This window comes from Ambystoma mexicanum, chromosome 12, assembly GCF_040938575.1.
Source record: "Ambystoma mexicanum isolate Mex_15411 chromosome 12, UKY_AmexF1_1, whole genome shotgun sequence".
Classification (NCBI taxonomy): domain Eukaryota; kingdom Metazoa; phylum Chordata; class Amphibia; order Caudata; family Ambystomatidae; genus Ambystoma; species Ambystoma mexicanum.
The window spans coordinates 1,162,021,937-1,162,039,360 of NC_090936.1; the positions used below are offsets into that span (position 1 = coordinate 1,162,021,937).

Sequence of the window (17,424 nt, forward strand, 5' to 3'; positions counted from 1 at the left end):
GCAGGAGCCAACTAGCTCCAAGCACTCGAACCTTGCAAGTGTATCAGAAGTGTACAAATAATCTTGCACGGTCCCCGGTCCGTACCCGTAGCTCTGTAATTTACTATCCTGCTTATGTACTATATTCTTCCTGTGTTCCTCAGTTACCAGCGCTGTGATACTTATGGGTTTAGGCGCCCCTTCCTCTTTGTGAGGCAAGAAAACGTGGGGGTCATCTCGTCTCTCCCCCCTCACATCACAGCCCTTGGCAAGAAGGCCAACTTTCAGCTCTGCCTCCTCAGAAACATGCTACATTTCCTCACCTTCCACCAGAAGCTCAAAATCTCCAGAGCTCTGGTCCTCTCTAGGCTGGACTACTGCAACAACCACTTCCACAAACTCCCCTTCGCCCCCTTGAACTAATCCAGAATAGGGCTGCAAGACGCATCCTTGGCCTCAAGCCCAGGGACGGCCTCTCTCCAGCCCTAAAATCTCTCCACTGGCTCCCGGTGACCACAAAAGCTGTCTGGGGCTGGGGACCTCTATATCCAGCTACCTCTCTGTAAATATCTCCCTGCTAGAGTTCTTCGGTCCTCTAGCTCCAACTGTCTGCAGGTGAGACGTATCTCTAAGCAGAGAGTGGGAGGTAGATCACTTGCCTCGGCAGGCTCCTCTCTCACTGGAACAGCCTCCCTGCCCCCCTAAGACTTGTGCCAGATCTTCTGAAGTTCAGAGCCGGATCTTCTCAAGTTCCGGAAACTTCAGAAGACTTTTCTTTTCCCCTCTCCTCTTCCTTCCCTCTACCCACCCCCCCGTGCACATCCCCCCCTGCCACTCCGACTGGTGCCTGGTCCCTTCTGAGTCATATAGGGGCCAGCCAGTCTGCCCCAGCATCCCTTACCAGCACTTGCCTTTGGGCTCCCTTCCCCCGAATCTTATCCACCCTTCGCTTTTCCACTCTGGTACTTGTCCTCGTTGGCCTCCCTCAGCACTTGCTCACCCCCTTTGGGCCCCCCTCTCCTGCACTTCACCCCTCCCATCCGTGCCCCAACCCCTGTACTTATCCCTTTTGTCTTTGATTGTCACAAGGCCAATATAACCATCATTGGTCCCCCCCCCCCACCCCCATTGCCTCCATTTTTTGCCTTGAGGCGCCATACAAATGCCCAATAAATAAAATTGCGAAAGGAAGAGAGAAGAGTGTGATAGACTATCAAATGTGGCCGATAGAAAAAGGAGCGCAAAAAGGAGTGCAGCACGGAGTGCAGAACTTTTCGAATACCGGGCAGAGAGAGAGAAGAGTGACGGAAACAAGGAGTGCAGTTTCAGTGAAGTGAGGAGCCCGAAAACCAGATTTATAGGAGGGAAGAAGCGAGCGTAAAAGAAACTTTGCTGTCGGGTCAGCAGGAGAGGAGTCCTACACTCAACCAAAACACTCCAATTTGAAAAAAAATCGACTTGCGATTGACATTGAAAACAAGCAGAATTTCGTATATTAAAAAAGTAAAAGCGTGGCCAAATTTGTTCTCCTATAATGAGGATACGGAGCTGCTTTAGAAGAAACATTAGGAATAACCGAGTACAGCATGCATGCTCCGCTAAAGGCCTGGACCCAGAGCAGGCCCAGAAATCTCCTTATACGACCAAACAGACTGCTGCTTGGTGGCAGCCTGCCCAGAGGACAAGAATGCTCCCAGAACAGTCAGGTGATGCCCCAGCCCGCTGCCGGCACCTTACGCCCATGTATATTTAGATATTTAATACGCTGCATTATGTAACCCTTACCAGTTGTTTCGGTTCAGAAAACAAGTCTCGGCAAATAAAAGTTCACCAAAGAGGACACTGCAATAAAAGGAATACCGGCTGCCTTGGCACCGAGGGCGAATTCCTGCCGTGCGCGCCCTGTGCCAGGTCTAACGTACTCATTTCACCTGGGGGCAGATTTATTAATACTGTACTGCGTCTCGTGCAGTAAACAAGTCACAGACAGTCGACCTCTGACTGACATTACAGAGCTGAGGAGTCTTCTGCGTCACCTCCACGTGCAGAGTTGCCGCCCCTCGGGTGTCCTGGAGCTCCTCCCGGACTAAAGACATTTCTTACAAAAGGATCTTAACAGAATCTTTAGATAATTCCTACCAAACGCACATGATTGTATAAGAATTCAAGAAGTATTGTGGTGCCATCTTATTGTTCTGAAAATCCCACTGGTTTCTCACAAGTTCTTATAAGTTATTTTCTTATGCGCTGAAACCTCCCCAGGACCTATAACCAGGTGGGGGTGGGTGAAATAGAACAGCAAGGGCGCGCGCCGAAGACCAACAGCGGAACGCGCAATGACCACACAGGTTGACCAGGTCGGAGTATGCGTTGCAACCGGTTCACCGCAATGTCGTTTGAATCACCACAACAACGAGACCAGTATCACACCTGGGGCCAAAATAACTGGAATTACTCATACGATGCAGTCATTGAAGGCCGCCGCCTGGTTTTACGGGTTGGACATTGAACCGTTTCCGATTCCCTCCTCAGGGTGATGCGTCATTCGGCTAGTTCCTCGTGGCTTCGAGCTACCAGGTTAGCCCAACTCCAGGCCTTGACAGCCGGATCCATGGGGGGTTTTCAGGATACCCCTCATTAATATTCAAGAGATAAATTTGCATACAACGAGTCTAAATGTATGCAAATGTTTCATTGTGAATGAATATTAATGAGGGCTATCCTGAAAACCTGTCAGGATTCCGGTCCTTGAGGTCCAAAGTTGGACAACCCATCAGGCATTACTTCCGAACGACCGTTAAGTGTTTTATAGCCTCTTCTGGTCCAGGCCTTTCCATGGGATCAAGAGGCAAGTTGAATGGTAATCCACGTAAGCAGCACCCGTGGTTCATAGGAATAGGGCAGATGATACTGATGGTTCTGCCATCGGTTGGCAGGGGGCAACAATGAGTTGCATGCTACTAGCCCACCACAAATAAAATTAAAACATTTCTTTAAAAAGTGCTTTGCCACATCGCTACTATTCATACAGGGCACCATTTCTTACCCAGCAAGTGTCAAATATCACTAGCCTGCGGCCAGTGCAAATTTTGCACCCTGTTAAAGGGCGTGGGTGAGGCTTAAACGGAAGCTTAATCAAAGGGTGCGTGGTTGTGATGAGGACTTCTACGTTTACTCATCCGTTGCGGTCTTTTTCACCATGGCCTGTCGGCAGAGGCCATCGTCCTGGATCAATTACCGGGCGGTTTCTTGACGTGTTAGAAGAGCAGGCCACTGATGGGTCTGGTCATTAGAGCTTGCGCCAGGGGTACTTGCATGGATGAGAGGCAGTGAGCTGCATTTATTCCCCGAGGAGGCTCTAGAGGCTTGGCTGGAGAGCATCACAGGGTTTCTGGGCCATGGTGAGCACTGCATGGATTGCCTTACCAAATCTATCCAAGGTCACATCGGCTGTGGAGCAACACAGGGCGATGTGCCAGTGTCCTGTGCCAAGCCACCCCAGGAGTCATTGAAATCCTCGCCCATGAAATGAAGAGCAACTGCCAGACCGTCTCTGGGACGTCACAGGTGGCAACCACCTCCTCCATCCAGGGGTGTTGCTATGGCAATGGCCGGACGCAGAGCTAGCTAGCCTTTTGGTTGCAGCCCCATAGCTTCTACATGGGGCCACAACCCAAAGAGCAGGGGCTATATACCTCTCGCAAAACACCTCTGCCCCACCTCCTTAGGGTGGGCACTGTGACCCTGAGAACTCGATTGTGTGCAAGAGAAGGTCTTTGCCTAGAGTTTTTACAACTAGTCAGGGAATAGTCAGGTGTGTCCCTGCCTCTCTCTGTAGAGCCATTTTCCCATTGCCTTCTGGACTGCAGCCTCAAAGTATCTGGTGGGGAAACCACGTGGGAAGCAGCTTTAGGGGTTGGTTGAAGCTCAGTGAGTAGCTGTACATTGATTGTAATCAATTTTTGGCCTGTTTGAGGTACTGTAATTGAGAGGTTTAAGTGTACTTTTCAAATTGTTTTTCTGACCAATTTGCGCTATTGTGATGAGTTTCTCTTGTTTGTTTGTTTATTTATTTGGTATAGCGCAAAACCAAACCCGAAGGGGTAGCTGGGCGCAGACAGTACAAGGATACTTGAGAACTTGGTTACAGGAAAAATACAGTTAATATGACTAACAAAGTTGCATGTACAAGAAAATGCAAAAACAACAGTTCAGGTTGGTTAATCAGATATCAGATCATATAGTTAGTCATCTGGGTCTCTAGAGCAGGTGGCAATGGAACGGTAAGCTAAGTGTCGTTGGAGCGTATCCAGGTGAGGACTTTCCGCCTGAAGCTATGGTAAGGTTGGTCCATTCTAAGACCCAGAGGGAGTTTGTTCCAAGTTTGCGCAGCTATGACCGGAAAACTGGAGCCGCCAGCTGTACTCTTTTTATATCTAGGCACCACTAACGTATAGGCGTTAGTCATTCTAGTAGGGCGGTTAGAGGATCTCTTGTTGACTATGTTTACCAGGTAAGGGGGAGCTATATTGTTAAGACATTTGGAGGTATGGGAGAGTGTTTTGAGGGCAATCCCGTCTTTGATTTTTAGCCTGTGGATATTTTTCCTAGAGGTGGAGATATGCGCTCTATTAGGAATATTTAAAGCTACTCTAATAGCGTTGTTTTGGAGAGTTTGGAGTTTATCAAGGATATACTTGTTAGATCCTGCATATAGGGCATTACAGTAATCCAACTTGGATATGACGAGTGCATTAGCTAATGTAATGCAACTAGTCTCAGTTAGAAATGGTCTGCATGCTCGGATCAATTTACAAGTATATGCAGTGGAAGATGTTAGAGAGTTAGTTTGTTTCTTGAAGGTGAGCGCTGAGTCGAGATAGACCCCGAGGGTTTTTACTGCAGGCATCACTTTGATGACATTGTCGATGTTGAATGAGGCATAGTTTGGGTCAAGTTTTTTGATGGCCAGCTCTGAGCCGAGGATCAGTAACTCAGTCTTGTCGTCATTCAGGCAGAGGCCGCGAGATGCCATCCATGCCTGAATGAGGAGGTATATCTTATTTACTAAGGCCGTGTCTTCCAAGAAGTTGCCCGAAAGGGGATACGGATCTGAGTGTCATCTGCGTAATTAGTGTAGATGATACCCAATCTGTCCAACTTGTCAAACAAGGGCTTAGTAAAGATGTTATACATCGTCGGAGATACACATGATCCTTGAGGGACACCGCATGAAACTTGTGTGGGATCAGCGGCTGCTAGGGGGGGGGGGGGGGGGGAACTCACTGTCCGGTTTGCAAGGAAGGATTGTACCCAGGTTATGGCATCACTTGAAAAATGAGCAGCAGAACTGAGGTGATTGCATAAAACTGCGTGATCTACCAAGTCGAAGGCCGCATAAAGGTCAAGCAGTAGCATAGCTGATTTGCCAATGTCCTTCAACTCGTCAATTTGGGTCTTGAGGCCAATCAGGGCGGTTTCAGTACCATGAAGGGGACGGAAGCCATATTGCCGTGAGCCTAGTATATTGTTAGTTTCTAAGTAGTCCTGAATTTGCAGGTACGCTACTCTGTCAATAATTTTAAGCAGAAATGGGACAGCTTCTGACCTTGTTTTTCTGTACTGGCCTGCATGTAGAGTGTGCCGTCCCTGGGATGTAGTCCTTGGTTTGTGTCTGGCTTTCTCTCAGTCCCTCCCTCCCCCACCCACCTGACCTTCCCAGGACCCCATAGGCAAAGGGCAGCTCTCTCAGAGGCAGCTCCAGACTGTCTGCAGGTGTCAGCAGGGGCGGCCAACCGTCAACCAGCAGCAACAGGTGTAGCCTTGGGTCGGAGTAGAGCAATCACTTTACTCCAGAAGCCCTGGTACTCTACCTGCCCACAGACCATACCAGACCAGGACATTAACACTAACCTGCTTAACTAGATAGAATTGTGAAGATTAGCCTGTGCCGGACCCAGACAGAATTGTGAATGATAGAAAGTACAACATTTAGATAGAATTGTGAATGTTAGCCTGCGTCACATCTAGATAGAATAGCGAATATTGCCCATTGCCACATCTAGACTGCATTGGGAATATTACCAATGCCACATTTAGATAGATTTGTGAATGCTAGTTTGATTTGCATCAAGACAGGATTTTGAAGGTGGGCCAGTGCCACATTTGGATATAATCGATTATTGGCGTGCGACATATATAGACAGGATTGTAAATATTAACCAGTGCCAGATCTAGATAGAAATGCAGAGATAGTCACGCTCCACATCTAGAAAGAATGTGGAAATTCTTCACTGCACATCACTTCTAGATAGCGAGGCCAATAACCAACCCACTAACAATTTCACCCCTCTGGTTAGTTTGAGAGGTGTATGCAAACAACCCTAAAGCACAACAAACAACACACTGCAACAACAAAACAAACCACACACAGCTTCACACAACAGCACACGATGGCTACCGACCGGAAAAGCACCCCAAGCTCAGTGAACAGTGTTAACTGAACTGAAGCCGCCAACAGCACATCACTGCTCTCTTGCACTTTTCCCACTCATTCCCACTACCTTCCCCTCCCCCAGCCACTTTCCAGATCCGCCAGAGCGCCAGTCCGGTGTTGATGGTGCTGGGTACTAACATCCTTTAACATAACCATTGCCAGCAAGTGTTTTACTCCTCGCGTTGCCGTACTTTCATTTCTGTTTTGCACGGTTCATTTTCCTGCAAGGGGAAACATTTTGGTTCCAAATAGGCAAAAAACACAATTTATTAATCTGCATTTGACACCACCAGCTATAAATAGCCCCCTTCGGTTGGGAAAATGATACAATTATTCAGCCAAAATATGTGTCGGCTACTACAAGCCATCCAGCCAAACAATACGTCCCAGCGCGCATGGCCCTGCCAAGCCTGGCTGGGCCCTACAGTGCCAAAGGGACCCCAGCAACACTGCCAGCGTGACTGGTCGTAAAGGGGGGCTACAAGGACAACCTTTAGCTCCCTAACCACGTGCAAAGTGAGGATCGGAAGCGAATGAAACGGGGGGGGGGGCCAGACTCGATGGCAGTTCAATGGGCGATTTCCAGCATACGTATTAAAGGGCAGGGTATCTATAGCGCCTGGTGTGAACCCTATAGCTGGACGACTGGCACCAGTGCTCTCCCGCTTCAGGACCAGTTCTCGTTACAAGCAGAAGGATGAAATGCGGAGTCTGCCATGCCAAAGATTGTTTCATCCAACCAGTGAATTTAATCATCACAGTCACCGCTGAGTGTAGTTATCAAGTAGCACACCAGGGTAAGAGCAGGCCAGCAGGCCTCTGTGTGTGCAACCAGCACCCAACAAAGTCGAGAAATTGAGAACTATTCAATTGGTAACAAGATGACCCATCACACCCTTAGAAACAGCAGGAAAGCAAAATGTGGGTTCGCTACACCACAACGTTTCATAGTTGACAACTGCCCCACGCCATCGAGTCTCCATAAACAACGCCTAGCCTTTAGCACAAAGAACAGTGCATGCTGGGATGTGCAGGCCCATAATCAGCATGGACCTTTCAAAACTGCAAGTCCCAGCATGCAAAGCGGAGCTGCCTAATAATCCAACCCTGGACGTGACGAGTGAAGGAACGGAGCCAGTGGGCAACATCTTCATTCATTCAAATTCGAGGATTATGGTTTACCGGAAAACATTAATGGCAGGGCCGAAATAATATGGGGTATTCGTTCATACGCAGTGATGGAGAGGTCAATATCGCAGGATAATGACCCCAAGTCACGGCCAGAGGTGAAACCGAGCGCCCTAATTTGGTGGAAGGGTCATGACCCCAATTGATAATGACACCTTCTGGGGTCTGTAATGGTGGAGGTCATAAATGCATGGGTCTCACGAGGAGTGGGGGGGGGGGGGTTGAAAGACATTTGAGTAAAAGTGATTACACAAAACATTCGTGGATTACACGTGGCTTTCTTTTGTAATATGTGAACAACAGAAGGTGGGGAAAATGTGGGAGAGAAGCATTTCCCTCCCTCCATGAACCCCCTCTGCTTTTGCGCTCGGGGTGCAGTTACTATAAATAGCCATCGACTACTTTTCCAGCAATCCGATTCACGGCCGAGGGGAGTCAAATAAGGACCCCTAACTTGCTGGGGCAGTCAAATAATCCCCACCGCCTCCCCCCCCCCCCACCAACACTGGCCATTTGCAGACCACAACAGATGGCGCTAAACTTGTAGGAAAATCTCAATGGCACTCAATGTATCTAACAACTTGTGATGCCCCCGTCTGAAGCACGACATTAACACCGAATCATTTCACTGGATTTGAACACGTGACCCGAGGTTTATCTCAAATCCCTGCAGTTGCTGCACACGTACAGCGACTATAACCCACACATATTTTACTGGGATTATACAGCAGATGCAAGCAACTCACTGAGCTACCTTACGTGGGTTGTTATCCTTTCACCCCCAAGCTGCACTGCAGGAGCTGCAAAGCACAGGCATAGAGTACTTGCTTGACGTCATTGCATTCTCTCACTGAGGTTCAAAGGCGTGACAGGTAGATCCAGACGTCAGCAGCAGGCGCATTAACCGACCGAGTTAATTTTCCAGTTTAGAAGAACGAACAGTGCAAAAAAAAAAAAAACACACAATTTGAAACTCCAGTATCCTGCGTCGAAAAATGTGCCTTTGGGCGCTGGATGGGAGAGGGTTAAGGCGAGCCGCGTGGCTTATCGGGAGTCCAAGCAAGCGCTGACCCAAAGCCTGTATTTCGAGATTTCAAAAAAGGCGTTTTGTGTTGTGGGTGCCGGCGGCGAGCCCCTCCCACGATGGCAAGCCTGGCGTTACTGCACTTGCAGCCGCTGGGTCGTTCCTGCTTAAACCAACTCTGCCCCAAGCGAAAAGTGAGAAGTTCAGGGGGGGCGAGTGTACAATACTGCAAGGGTGGGAGAGAGAAACCACACAAAGCGCCTGACAACGTAAGCATGCATAAAGAGTTGATCAAATCAAAGTGTGCCGCGGCGTTCCATGTGCCTAGATGGGATTGCATTTCTAAGCTTGGCGCTATAGAGCTCTGCCAAACTGCAAAAGGAAGAAAAACACTGCGAGCAACTCTACGAAAATAAGCCCTGACCTTCAAATGAACTACAGGTAGAAAGCGAGATCACTGACGTCAGATAGGACAGGGCGCATGAAGTTTAAAGTCCAAGGAAAAAGCAAACAAACAGCACTAGCCAGCACCGAGCTGCTTTGCCCTCAACCCTCCCCCAACCTTTACAAAAAGGGCTGGAGAGATTAAGGTAATAATAATAATTTAGGACCATAGGACTTCCTCGGTATATATACGAAAGTGTAATGTTTGATAACTGGCATACAGTTAGTTTCACACATAAAACCTGCGAAAAATAAAAAAATAAAAACACACCACACAGGAGTAGTTTGCTCCCCCAAAATTGAATGGGCTATATAGCAAACGGTGGTCGTCAATCCAAACAATACTTTCCCAAAAACTGCCTTGTGCAGATCGAGTGCCCCGTTAAGCCCACGAAACCTATGGACTGTTTACAGGCAGCCCGTGGCATGCTGGGACTTGCAGTTCTAGGGTGTTTCAGTGGGGTAATCCCCGGTCACTCACCTCCCGGGCGCGGGGGCCCTTGCCGTGCGGGGGCCGCAGGGAGGTGCGGGCGGTGTAGAAGATCTCCTCCCCCGTGTGGAAGTCCTCCTCCAGGCTGCTGTACCCGCTGCTCATACTGCTGCTCCACGTCATCTATCCGGCCGGGCCCGGGGCACGGAGCGGGCTGTCCTGGAGCTCCTCCCGGGCTGGTCAGCGCGGCGGCATGGCGCGGGCGGCACGCTGCCTCGCACGGCTCCACACTTTCCGCAACTTCCTTGGGGTGCTCTCTTCCCCCGGCTCTTTAGTCCTTTCGCTCCCCTTTCCTTCTCCACTCAACTTTCTTCCCCCTTTCCTCCTCGCTCAGCTGAGAGCCCTTCTCCTCCGCCTGCAGCGCACACACACACGCACGGTGGCGTTCCCTCCTCCACTGCACGGCCGCCGCGCCGCTCCCTCCTCCACTCCCACTTGTTGGCGGCGCCCCTCCCTCCTCCTCATGAGTGTCCAGGCTTCCCTGCAGCGCACTCCAGTAACTCTCTATTCTCCTACCACCCCCTGCAGGGCCAGTGCTGATTAATTAACCCCCGCACGACCGCCTCCGGGGCTGCAATGAAGCGGTGCCACCGCATGCAAATGCAAGTGGGTCTCAGGCTCAGCGTGAGGCGCTTCCTGCCTGTGGCTACGGAGCCGCCTCCTTCATCGCCACAGCCCTACCCCCTCCTGTACTGTAGCCGTCAACCCTGCCTGCCTCTGGGCCATAACTTATTTACAGCACACAGGCCTCCCCCTGCAGGGCTGCCTGCCCCAAGGTGCTGCAGCCTTTGACCCAGCCTCCCACTGCTCGTTTACAGCACTTGGGCAACTGATGAGGCCCTCAATGATTACACGGACACCAGCATGGACGTCATTCAGGTCTCCCTTGCTACCTCTGGGGTCTCCCGTGCTACCCCTACATTTTACATTAAGGCCCATTGGCTTGTGGCCAGCAGCATGTGGCTCTTTGTTTCTCGAGTGGCTGGTTTTCTGATGGCTATAGCCAGTAAGATAGCTCAGTGGGTTGAGCGCTGGCTCCTGCAATGTGTGTGTGATCTGTAAGTTCAACTCCCAGCAAGGTCAACTCAGCCTTTCCTCCTGCTGAGGTTGATAAATGAGTACCAACACAGGCTGGTTGATATTGTGTGTATATCTGTTCTATATGAAGCGCTTAAGCGCAAGTGCTATATAATAACACATCATTATCATTTGGTCATAGACGTCTGCTTGCATTCACAGTAATTTGGTAATATGGGCCTATACACACTGATCTTAATGATACATATGGTGATCCATTCTTATATGAAATGTACACATTATAGTGATATCGTAACCATATTTACCGTAGTGTACTCAGAAACAATGCTATGTGATGCCACTTCCTGTTTTGTCGTGGGGTGAAAGGTTGTGTTCCATCCCTTCCCGTGATGTCACTTTGGCGTGGGGTCAAATGACATCACTTCTTGTGATGTCAAGGGTCGTGTGATGTCACTTCCACTACCGCATTTTGGTGAAATTATGTCCCTGACAATCTGGTGTGACTATGGCCTTTATTGCCAATTAGAGGTAATGCTCACAGACAGTTCCTTCACTGTCTCTCTTATTCTTCTGTGGCAGGACAGGTTAGTGTCCCAAGGGAGTTGCAACAAGGGGTGGGAAGCGAGCAGGGGATTGAGGATTGCCTCGCCGGTTGGAGTGCTTGGGTTGCGGTGCTCCCTGCGTCCTGCCCGCGCAGCGAATGTCTTTGAGCGTGCCACGCTCCTATTTCTGCTTTTGGCCTCTTGCGAGAGGTCGGGCGTGCTCTCGCGAAAGTGCGCTGTACAGCAACCCTCTCTGGGTACTGTACAATGTACCTTTCTGATATGTTATGTTAAATGTTCTTATACCATGCACTGTTGCCACCTGCATGGTTTCTTGGCGCTCTGGCGGATCTATGAGCTACCTGGGGGGGGAGCTCTACTTAAGGGGCGTGGCTTAAGTACAGTTTGCTGGATTCCGCCTGTACTTTGGCCACGCCCCTATCTACAGCCCCCCTCCCTTTGCCTAAGGAGTGTGGGGGCTTGGAAAATGTGGGGAGCCAACAAGGAGAGCTGGGGCGCACTGGTACCTAAGGCTCGGACATCTTGCCGCTACATGTGTATTGTTCGGTGAAGAAGGTGTGATTACAGGGCAAATGATTCAGAAGTGCTATTCCTCCCAATTAAGGAACCAAATCCTGAAAGTACCCAGTTTGTCTCTGCAAAGGATCCTGGAGATGGGAAGGTCCGATGAACTGGCAGCATCCTGTGCCGCTCATGTGGAAGACGCCACGCGCAATCTCAAAGTAGAGGCAGCCTGTGCAGTGCAATCCAGCCCAAAAGTGGCACAATTATTATAATTATAATTTGTTATTTATAATCCGCTTAATAACGAAGAGGTTTCTAAGCGCGGGTCCAGGATTCAAATCTGTATTGCTCTGCATCGTCCTGCTTCCAAGACGAGCGCGTTGCCACTGAGCGATACCTGCGCTTGCACAGCGCGGGTACTTCACCTCAATGAGGTAGAGAACAGGGTCGAACTAGAACCAACCCCCAGCGTCACTCTGAACTGCCAAGACCTCAACCCAGTGCTCTATCAGAAATGATGAAACCACTGTGGGGCCTGTTTGGTGGAACTCTCCCGCACCCTCAAGAATGTCCTGCAATGGAAAACTAATGTGGCTGGAGCGGCAGGATGAATCGCTGTGTGAAGGTCTGCAGAGCTGCATAGACACTGACTGTCGCATCAACACAGCACAGCCTTTCAAAGTGTCTGTAGTCACTCAAGACCATGTGGACGAGAAACAAGACACGACATATGAAGACGATGTAGAAGATATACTCTTCATATCAGCCATATGCCAAGGGTCCCAAGGTCGCAGACGCCAACCCAGGAACACAGTCACCATCCTGTCCGGAAAAGTCCCACAGTTGATCGATACATGCACTTCTGCTAATTCCATAATTTGCTGCCTGTCTCTTGTCTGGCTAGACCTAAAATACATATCTTGACATATGGCGGATCAAAACCTCTATCCATGGAACGAGCGTACCACACCTGAGTGAGTCATGACTGGGCATCCACACCTGCTACCTCCTACATATCAGAAGTGAAGGACTGTAAAGACTGGAGGGGGGGTGTCTGTACTTCTGCTCTCTATATGGTAGAGGAGAGGCACATAGGAGCCCAGCCAAGATTCTCTATAATTGGTAACGTAGTCGACCAATCGAGGCCTAGCTTCTCAGGAAGTGATTCAGGCTGGTTCTTAAGTGCAGTGTAGTCCCCAAGCACCCACAAAGGAATGTCTGCACACTGTATTGGTTAAAACACAGTTTTTTATATAATTAATATTCAAGGTTATGTACACTATCACAATAACTCACTTTGTGCTCAGAAAATCAACAATGGTAAATAAATACAGTTCTACAGTGATACCACAATTATTATCAGAATTATTATCAGATCTCATTAAAGTGCATCAACTATACTGTCAAATTGTCACACAGATCAATAAAGAGGAAACCAGCAATAGAGAGAGGAAGGGAAGCAAGACGTTTGAACAATTGGCAGAATACTGGTCGCTACCTTTAAACACAGCTCTGTGTGGAGATCCCCCCCCCACCTGGGCAACCTGTAAAGATGTATCACAAGCCCAGTCCATATATTGTTCTACGAGTCTTATTTCCCTCTACAATAGTTCTACAGCCCCAACGTACCTGAAATTGTAGCGTTCTTCATTGGGGAATCGACGGCCCTTCTTGAGTGCCCTCCCTTTAAGGCAGGAGTCACGGGTCGTCGAACGTCCGATGGAGAACAGGGTGAGATACGACGGTGAAGTGGGAGCTTCGTTCCTAGCGGTGCTCATTGACGGGGAAGCGTAAACGTCCTGCAAGGAAGAGGGGTGCGGGGCACCTCAGTGTCGATGGTTCTGGACCGCAAAGAGTTTGAAGAACTGTGGCCCAGAAAGGGTGTCAAGTCGTCGGCGTCTCTGTGGTCTTTGGGTGGCGGGAAACCCACCGGCGGATACTCCTCGGCGCATCACCGGTCAGGCCTTCTCCAGCAGGATACAGCTGCGACAATGCGGTCTAGAGCGTCCTTGGATCAAATGAAGTTCTTGGGCAAACAGGGACACGGCGGCTCTGGTCGGCGACGGCGGTCGTCGACAGTGGCGGACAACAGTCCGGGCGCTTCTCTTTGTGATTCCACAGCGGTCCCCGTCTCGGGTCGGCAGCCTGTCGAAGGTCTGTCTACCAGGGAGCTTTGGCAAAGATCTGCTGGTGCATGATGGTCCCTCATAGCTCGGGAACAGGGCGCCTTACCAGGTCCTCTCTGTGTCAGTCCTTGGAGGCACAGCAGCTTTCAGATGTGAAGGAGAGCAACAGCAATTCTTCTCATCAAGCAGGGCTTCAAGGTCAAGCTTCAGTTACTCGTCGTAGTGAACTTCAGCTTCTGAACACGATTCCTAGCAGTGAGAGGTCCCCAGATATACTGTTGATCTCCCATTCATTCTGCTGGGTCATTGTCATGCCACTTACCTGGGGTGCGGGGCGCATCTGCAGGTCCCGGTGCTTCCCATCCTGGCGCGTCTACCCCCGATACAGGTTGGGGGGACCTCGGTCATCTGCGGCTCATGCCGCTTCTAGGTTTTCCCGTTCGCGTGGTTCGCGCAGGTGCGGAAGGCCGTGTTTCGCCCTCCGCGCATGCGCCGTCCACAGAGCGCTCGGGAAGTCGCAAGCTTGCTTCCCAAGCCTCGTTTTGGGCGCGTCAGCACCCGGGGACAGCACGGCTTGCGTTCCAAGCCTCCCGGGTGCTGCCTGCCCTATATTAAGGGCCAGTTTGCTTGAACAAACCGCGTCTCAATGCAGTTTGTTTCCTGATCGCGTCCTCGCCTGTGTTACTCTTGAGTAGCACCTTGTCAGCCTTCCCAGCCTTTTGTTCCTTGTCCTTCCTTGTTGGTGTTTCCTTCCCTTGTCTGCCACTGGGAGAATTCTTGCCTCATTCCTTCCTTGCCAGTAGGTTCCCTGGGCCTTCTTCTTCCCAGCTCCCTTCCTGTCTTCCAGTTCTTTCTCCTTGTTCTGCCCCAGGGTTCCTAGTCCCTCCTGCCTCCTTGCCTGTTGGTTCAGTGCCTTGCCTCCTGCCTTCTCTGGAGTTACTCTGCCTACTTATCCTTCTACTGCACCTGCCAACTTCAGTTCTCTTCATCGGTCTACTGCTACTTCTTGGAGCCTTGCTGTTGTATTCTGCTGTGGATTTTCCATCCAGTCAAGACCCGCCTTCCCTGTCAGTGCTTGCACTGTCCCGACGTCACGCAAATCAGGGAAGTGCGCATCCGTGGCGTTGGGAGCTGGTTCACCACTGACTTTGTTTGAATTCAGGGTGGGTGTTGCGCTGGTTCCTCGCGTTACACATTCAGCAACCATCAGTCGGACAGCCTGGCTACTTCACCACGACCATCAACTGGAAGTTCAGGTACTCAGCGCCCACGAGACGCTTTTCTTAACAGATTGAGACGCCTACCTTCTGATTCCGAGATGGATGAAGCCCAGGAACTTCGGGAAGAGATGCGGGCCCTTCGAGCCGAGATGACTGCGCTCCATCAAGAGAACATTGGTCTAAGACAGATGGTGGCACAAGGTACCGGGGCTACACCTCAGGTCGAAGGTGCAATGGCTCATACTGCACCTATCAAATTCGATGGAGATTCGAGAGGTGTGGCCGAGTTTTGTAATCATTGTAGAATACACTTCCTCTTCAGGTCCTGCTATTTCAACTCTGACAAAGCCAAGATTGGGTATATTCTGGGTAATTTGACTGGGAACGCACTTGCTTGGGCAGCGCCTTTGGTGGCTGCCAATAGTCCCATTCTCAATGACTTTGCAGCCTTCGAAAAAGCGTTCCTAGTGGTTTTTCAATCACCCAATCTGGCTTCTGCAGCACAGAATCAATTGATGGACCTCAAGCAAGGAGCCATGGACATAATAGCCTATATTGGTCGCTTCCGACAATTGGCCACCGATTCCCAGTGGCCTGAAGTAACCCAAAAGACTCTGTTTCGTCTGGGATTGAGAGAAGAATATAAGGATGAATTATTACACATTCCAGAGCCCGACACCCTTCAGCAACTCATGGAACAAGTTTTGCAGATTGATCACAGACTGGCAGAACGAAGAGGAGAGAGACGTCGAGCTGAGAGGCTGTTTCCCAGACCAGCAAACACGTCTACCGGGATTCCTGGGTCTTCAGACTCCGGTCCAGAACCCATGCAGTTGGGTGCTGTGAGGGGTCTGTTATCAGAAGCTGAACGGAAACGCTGAAGAAGTCTAAGATTATGTTTGTACTGTGGAGCCGCCGGGCATTACTTGGGTACCTGTCCTTTACGCCCCCAAAGGAAGTCGGAAAACTAGAAGACCTGTCGTCTATAGGAAAGGCAACCACAGGTCTCCCTTCACTTTCAGTCCTTTCCGGCTCCTGCTCCTTGTTTCAGCCCATGCAACCTGCTGTCTTGTTAGTTCTGGAGATCAAACTGACATGGTTAGACAAAGAGGTGAAAGTTCTTGGCTTATTGGACTGTGGAGCTTCTGGTAATTACATTGATGAAACCTTTGCAGCAAGGCATGGTATACCTTTGTTTTCCCGGAAGAATGTTCTGCCCGTGGAGGTGATTGATGGGACTCCTTTATCCTCGGGGCCAATACGTCAACATACCATGGGTCTATTTATCCAGATCAAGGAACATGGTGAAAGAATCGCTCTGGACGTCATCAAATCACCTTCATATTCAGTAGTTTTGGGTTTACCGTGGCTGCTATGCCACAATCCAACTATCGATTGGGAAGCACGCACTTTGGTTTTTGCTTCCGCTCATTGCCTCCGGAATTGTTGCTTGCCTGGCAGGCCTCAGAACATCGTCACCTCCACACCTCTTACAAGAAGCAATAGTCCACCTGGTCTTTGCTCATTGTTGCCAATCCCTCAAGTGTACGACTATTTTCAGATGGTCTTTTCCGAGCCAGGGGATATACCTCTACCACCTCACAGAACATTCGATTGTTCCATTGATTTGATACCAGGTTCGGTGATACCTCATGGGAAGGTGTACGCCTTGTCCTTAACCGAGAAACAGGTCTTACAGGAATATCTGGCTGACTGCATCAAGAAGGGATACATAGCACCTTCGAAATCCCCTGCTGATTTTCCTTTATTCTTTGTGAAGAAGAAGGAAGGTACTTTACGTCCTTGTATAGATTACCGCCAATGGAACGACATCACGCGAAAAGACAGATACCCACTGCCCTTGATCCGGAATATCATGGAATCACCTCGAACAGCTCAAGTCTTCACCAAGTTAGATCTCCGTGGAGCCTATCATCTGATCCGGATAAAGGAAGGCGATGAATGGAAGACGGCCTTCAAGACTCCATTCGGGCATTACGAATATCGGGTAATGCCATTCGGTTTGTGTAAAGCCCCGGCCGTCTTCCAGCGCTTTATGGACTACATTTTTAGTGACCTGATTGGCATCTCAGTTTGGGTGTATCTGGATGATATCCTCATTTTCTCCGTTACCCAGGAACAACATGTGGAACACGTCTGAGAGGTGCTTCGACGGTTGTCCCAGAATCAACTGTACGCAAAAGCAGAGAAGTGCTCTTTTCACAAGGAAAGCATGGAGTTTTTGGGCTATGTGATCAGTGGATCAGGCATCTTCATGGATCCCGCTAAGGTACAAGCCATTCAGGACTGGAACCAACCTCTCGATCTGAAGTCCCTGCAACGGTTTGTAGG

General features: G+C 49.9%; 1 protein-coding gene across 5 annotated transcripts in view; it reads right to left on the reverse strand.

The window, feature by feature from the left end:
* Nucleotides 1–17,424, reverse strand: part of RASSF3 (Ras association domain family member 3) — a 738,414-nt gene that overhangs the window by 149,759 nt on the left and 571,231 nt on the right. The window contains exon 1 of one of the 5 annotated variants that reach the window (XM_069629774.1): nucleotides 9,613–10,197. The exons of 3 other annotated variants lie outside the window; for them this stretch is intronic. In XM_069629774.1, the coding sequence (XP_069485875.1) occupies nucleotides 9,613–9,744 (132 nt within the window). In that variant the 5' untranslated portion in view covers nucleotides 9,745–10,197. Of the gene's footprint in view, nucleotides 1–9,612; nucleotides 10,198–17,424 lie in introns of those variants that run through there. One more of the 5 variants, XM_069629770.1, reaches the window with a different exon arrangement.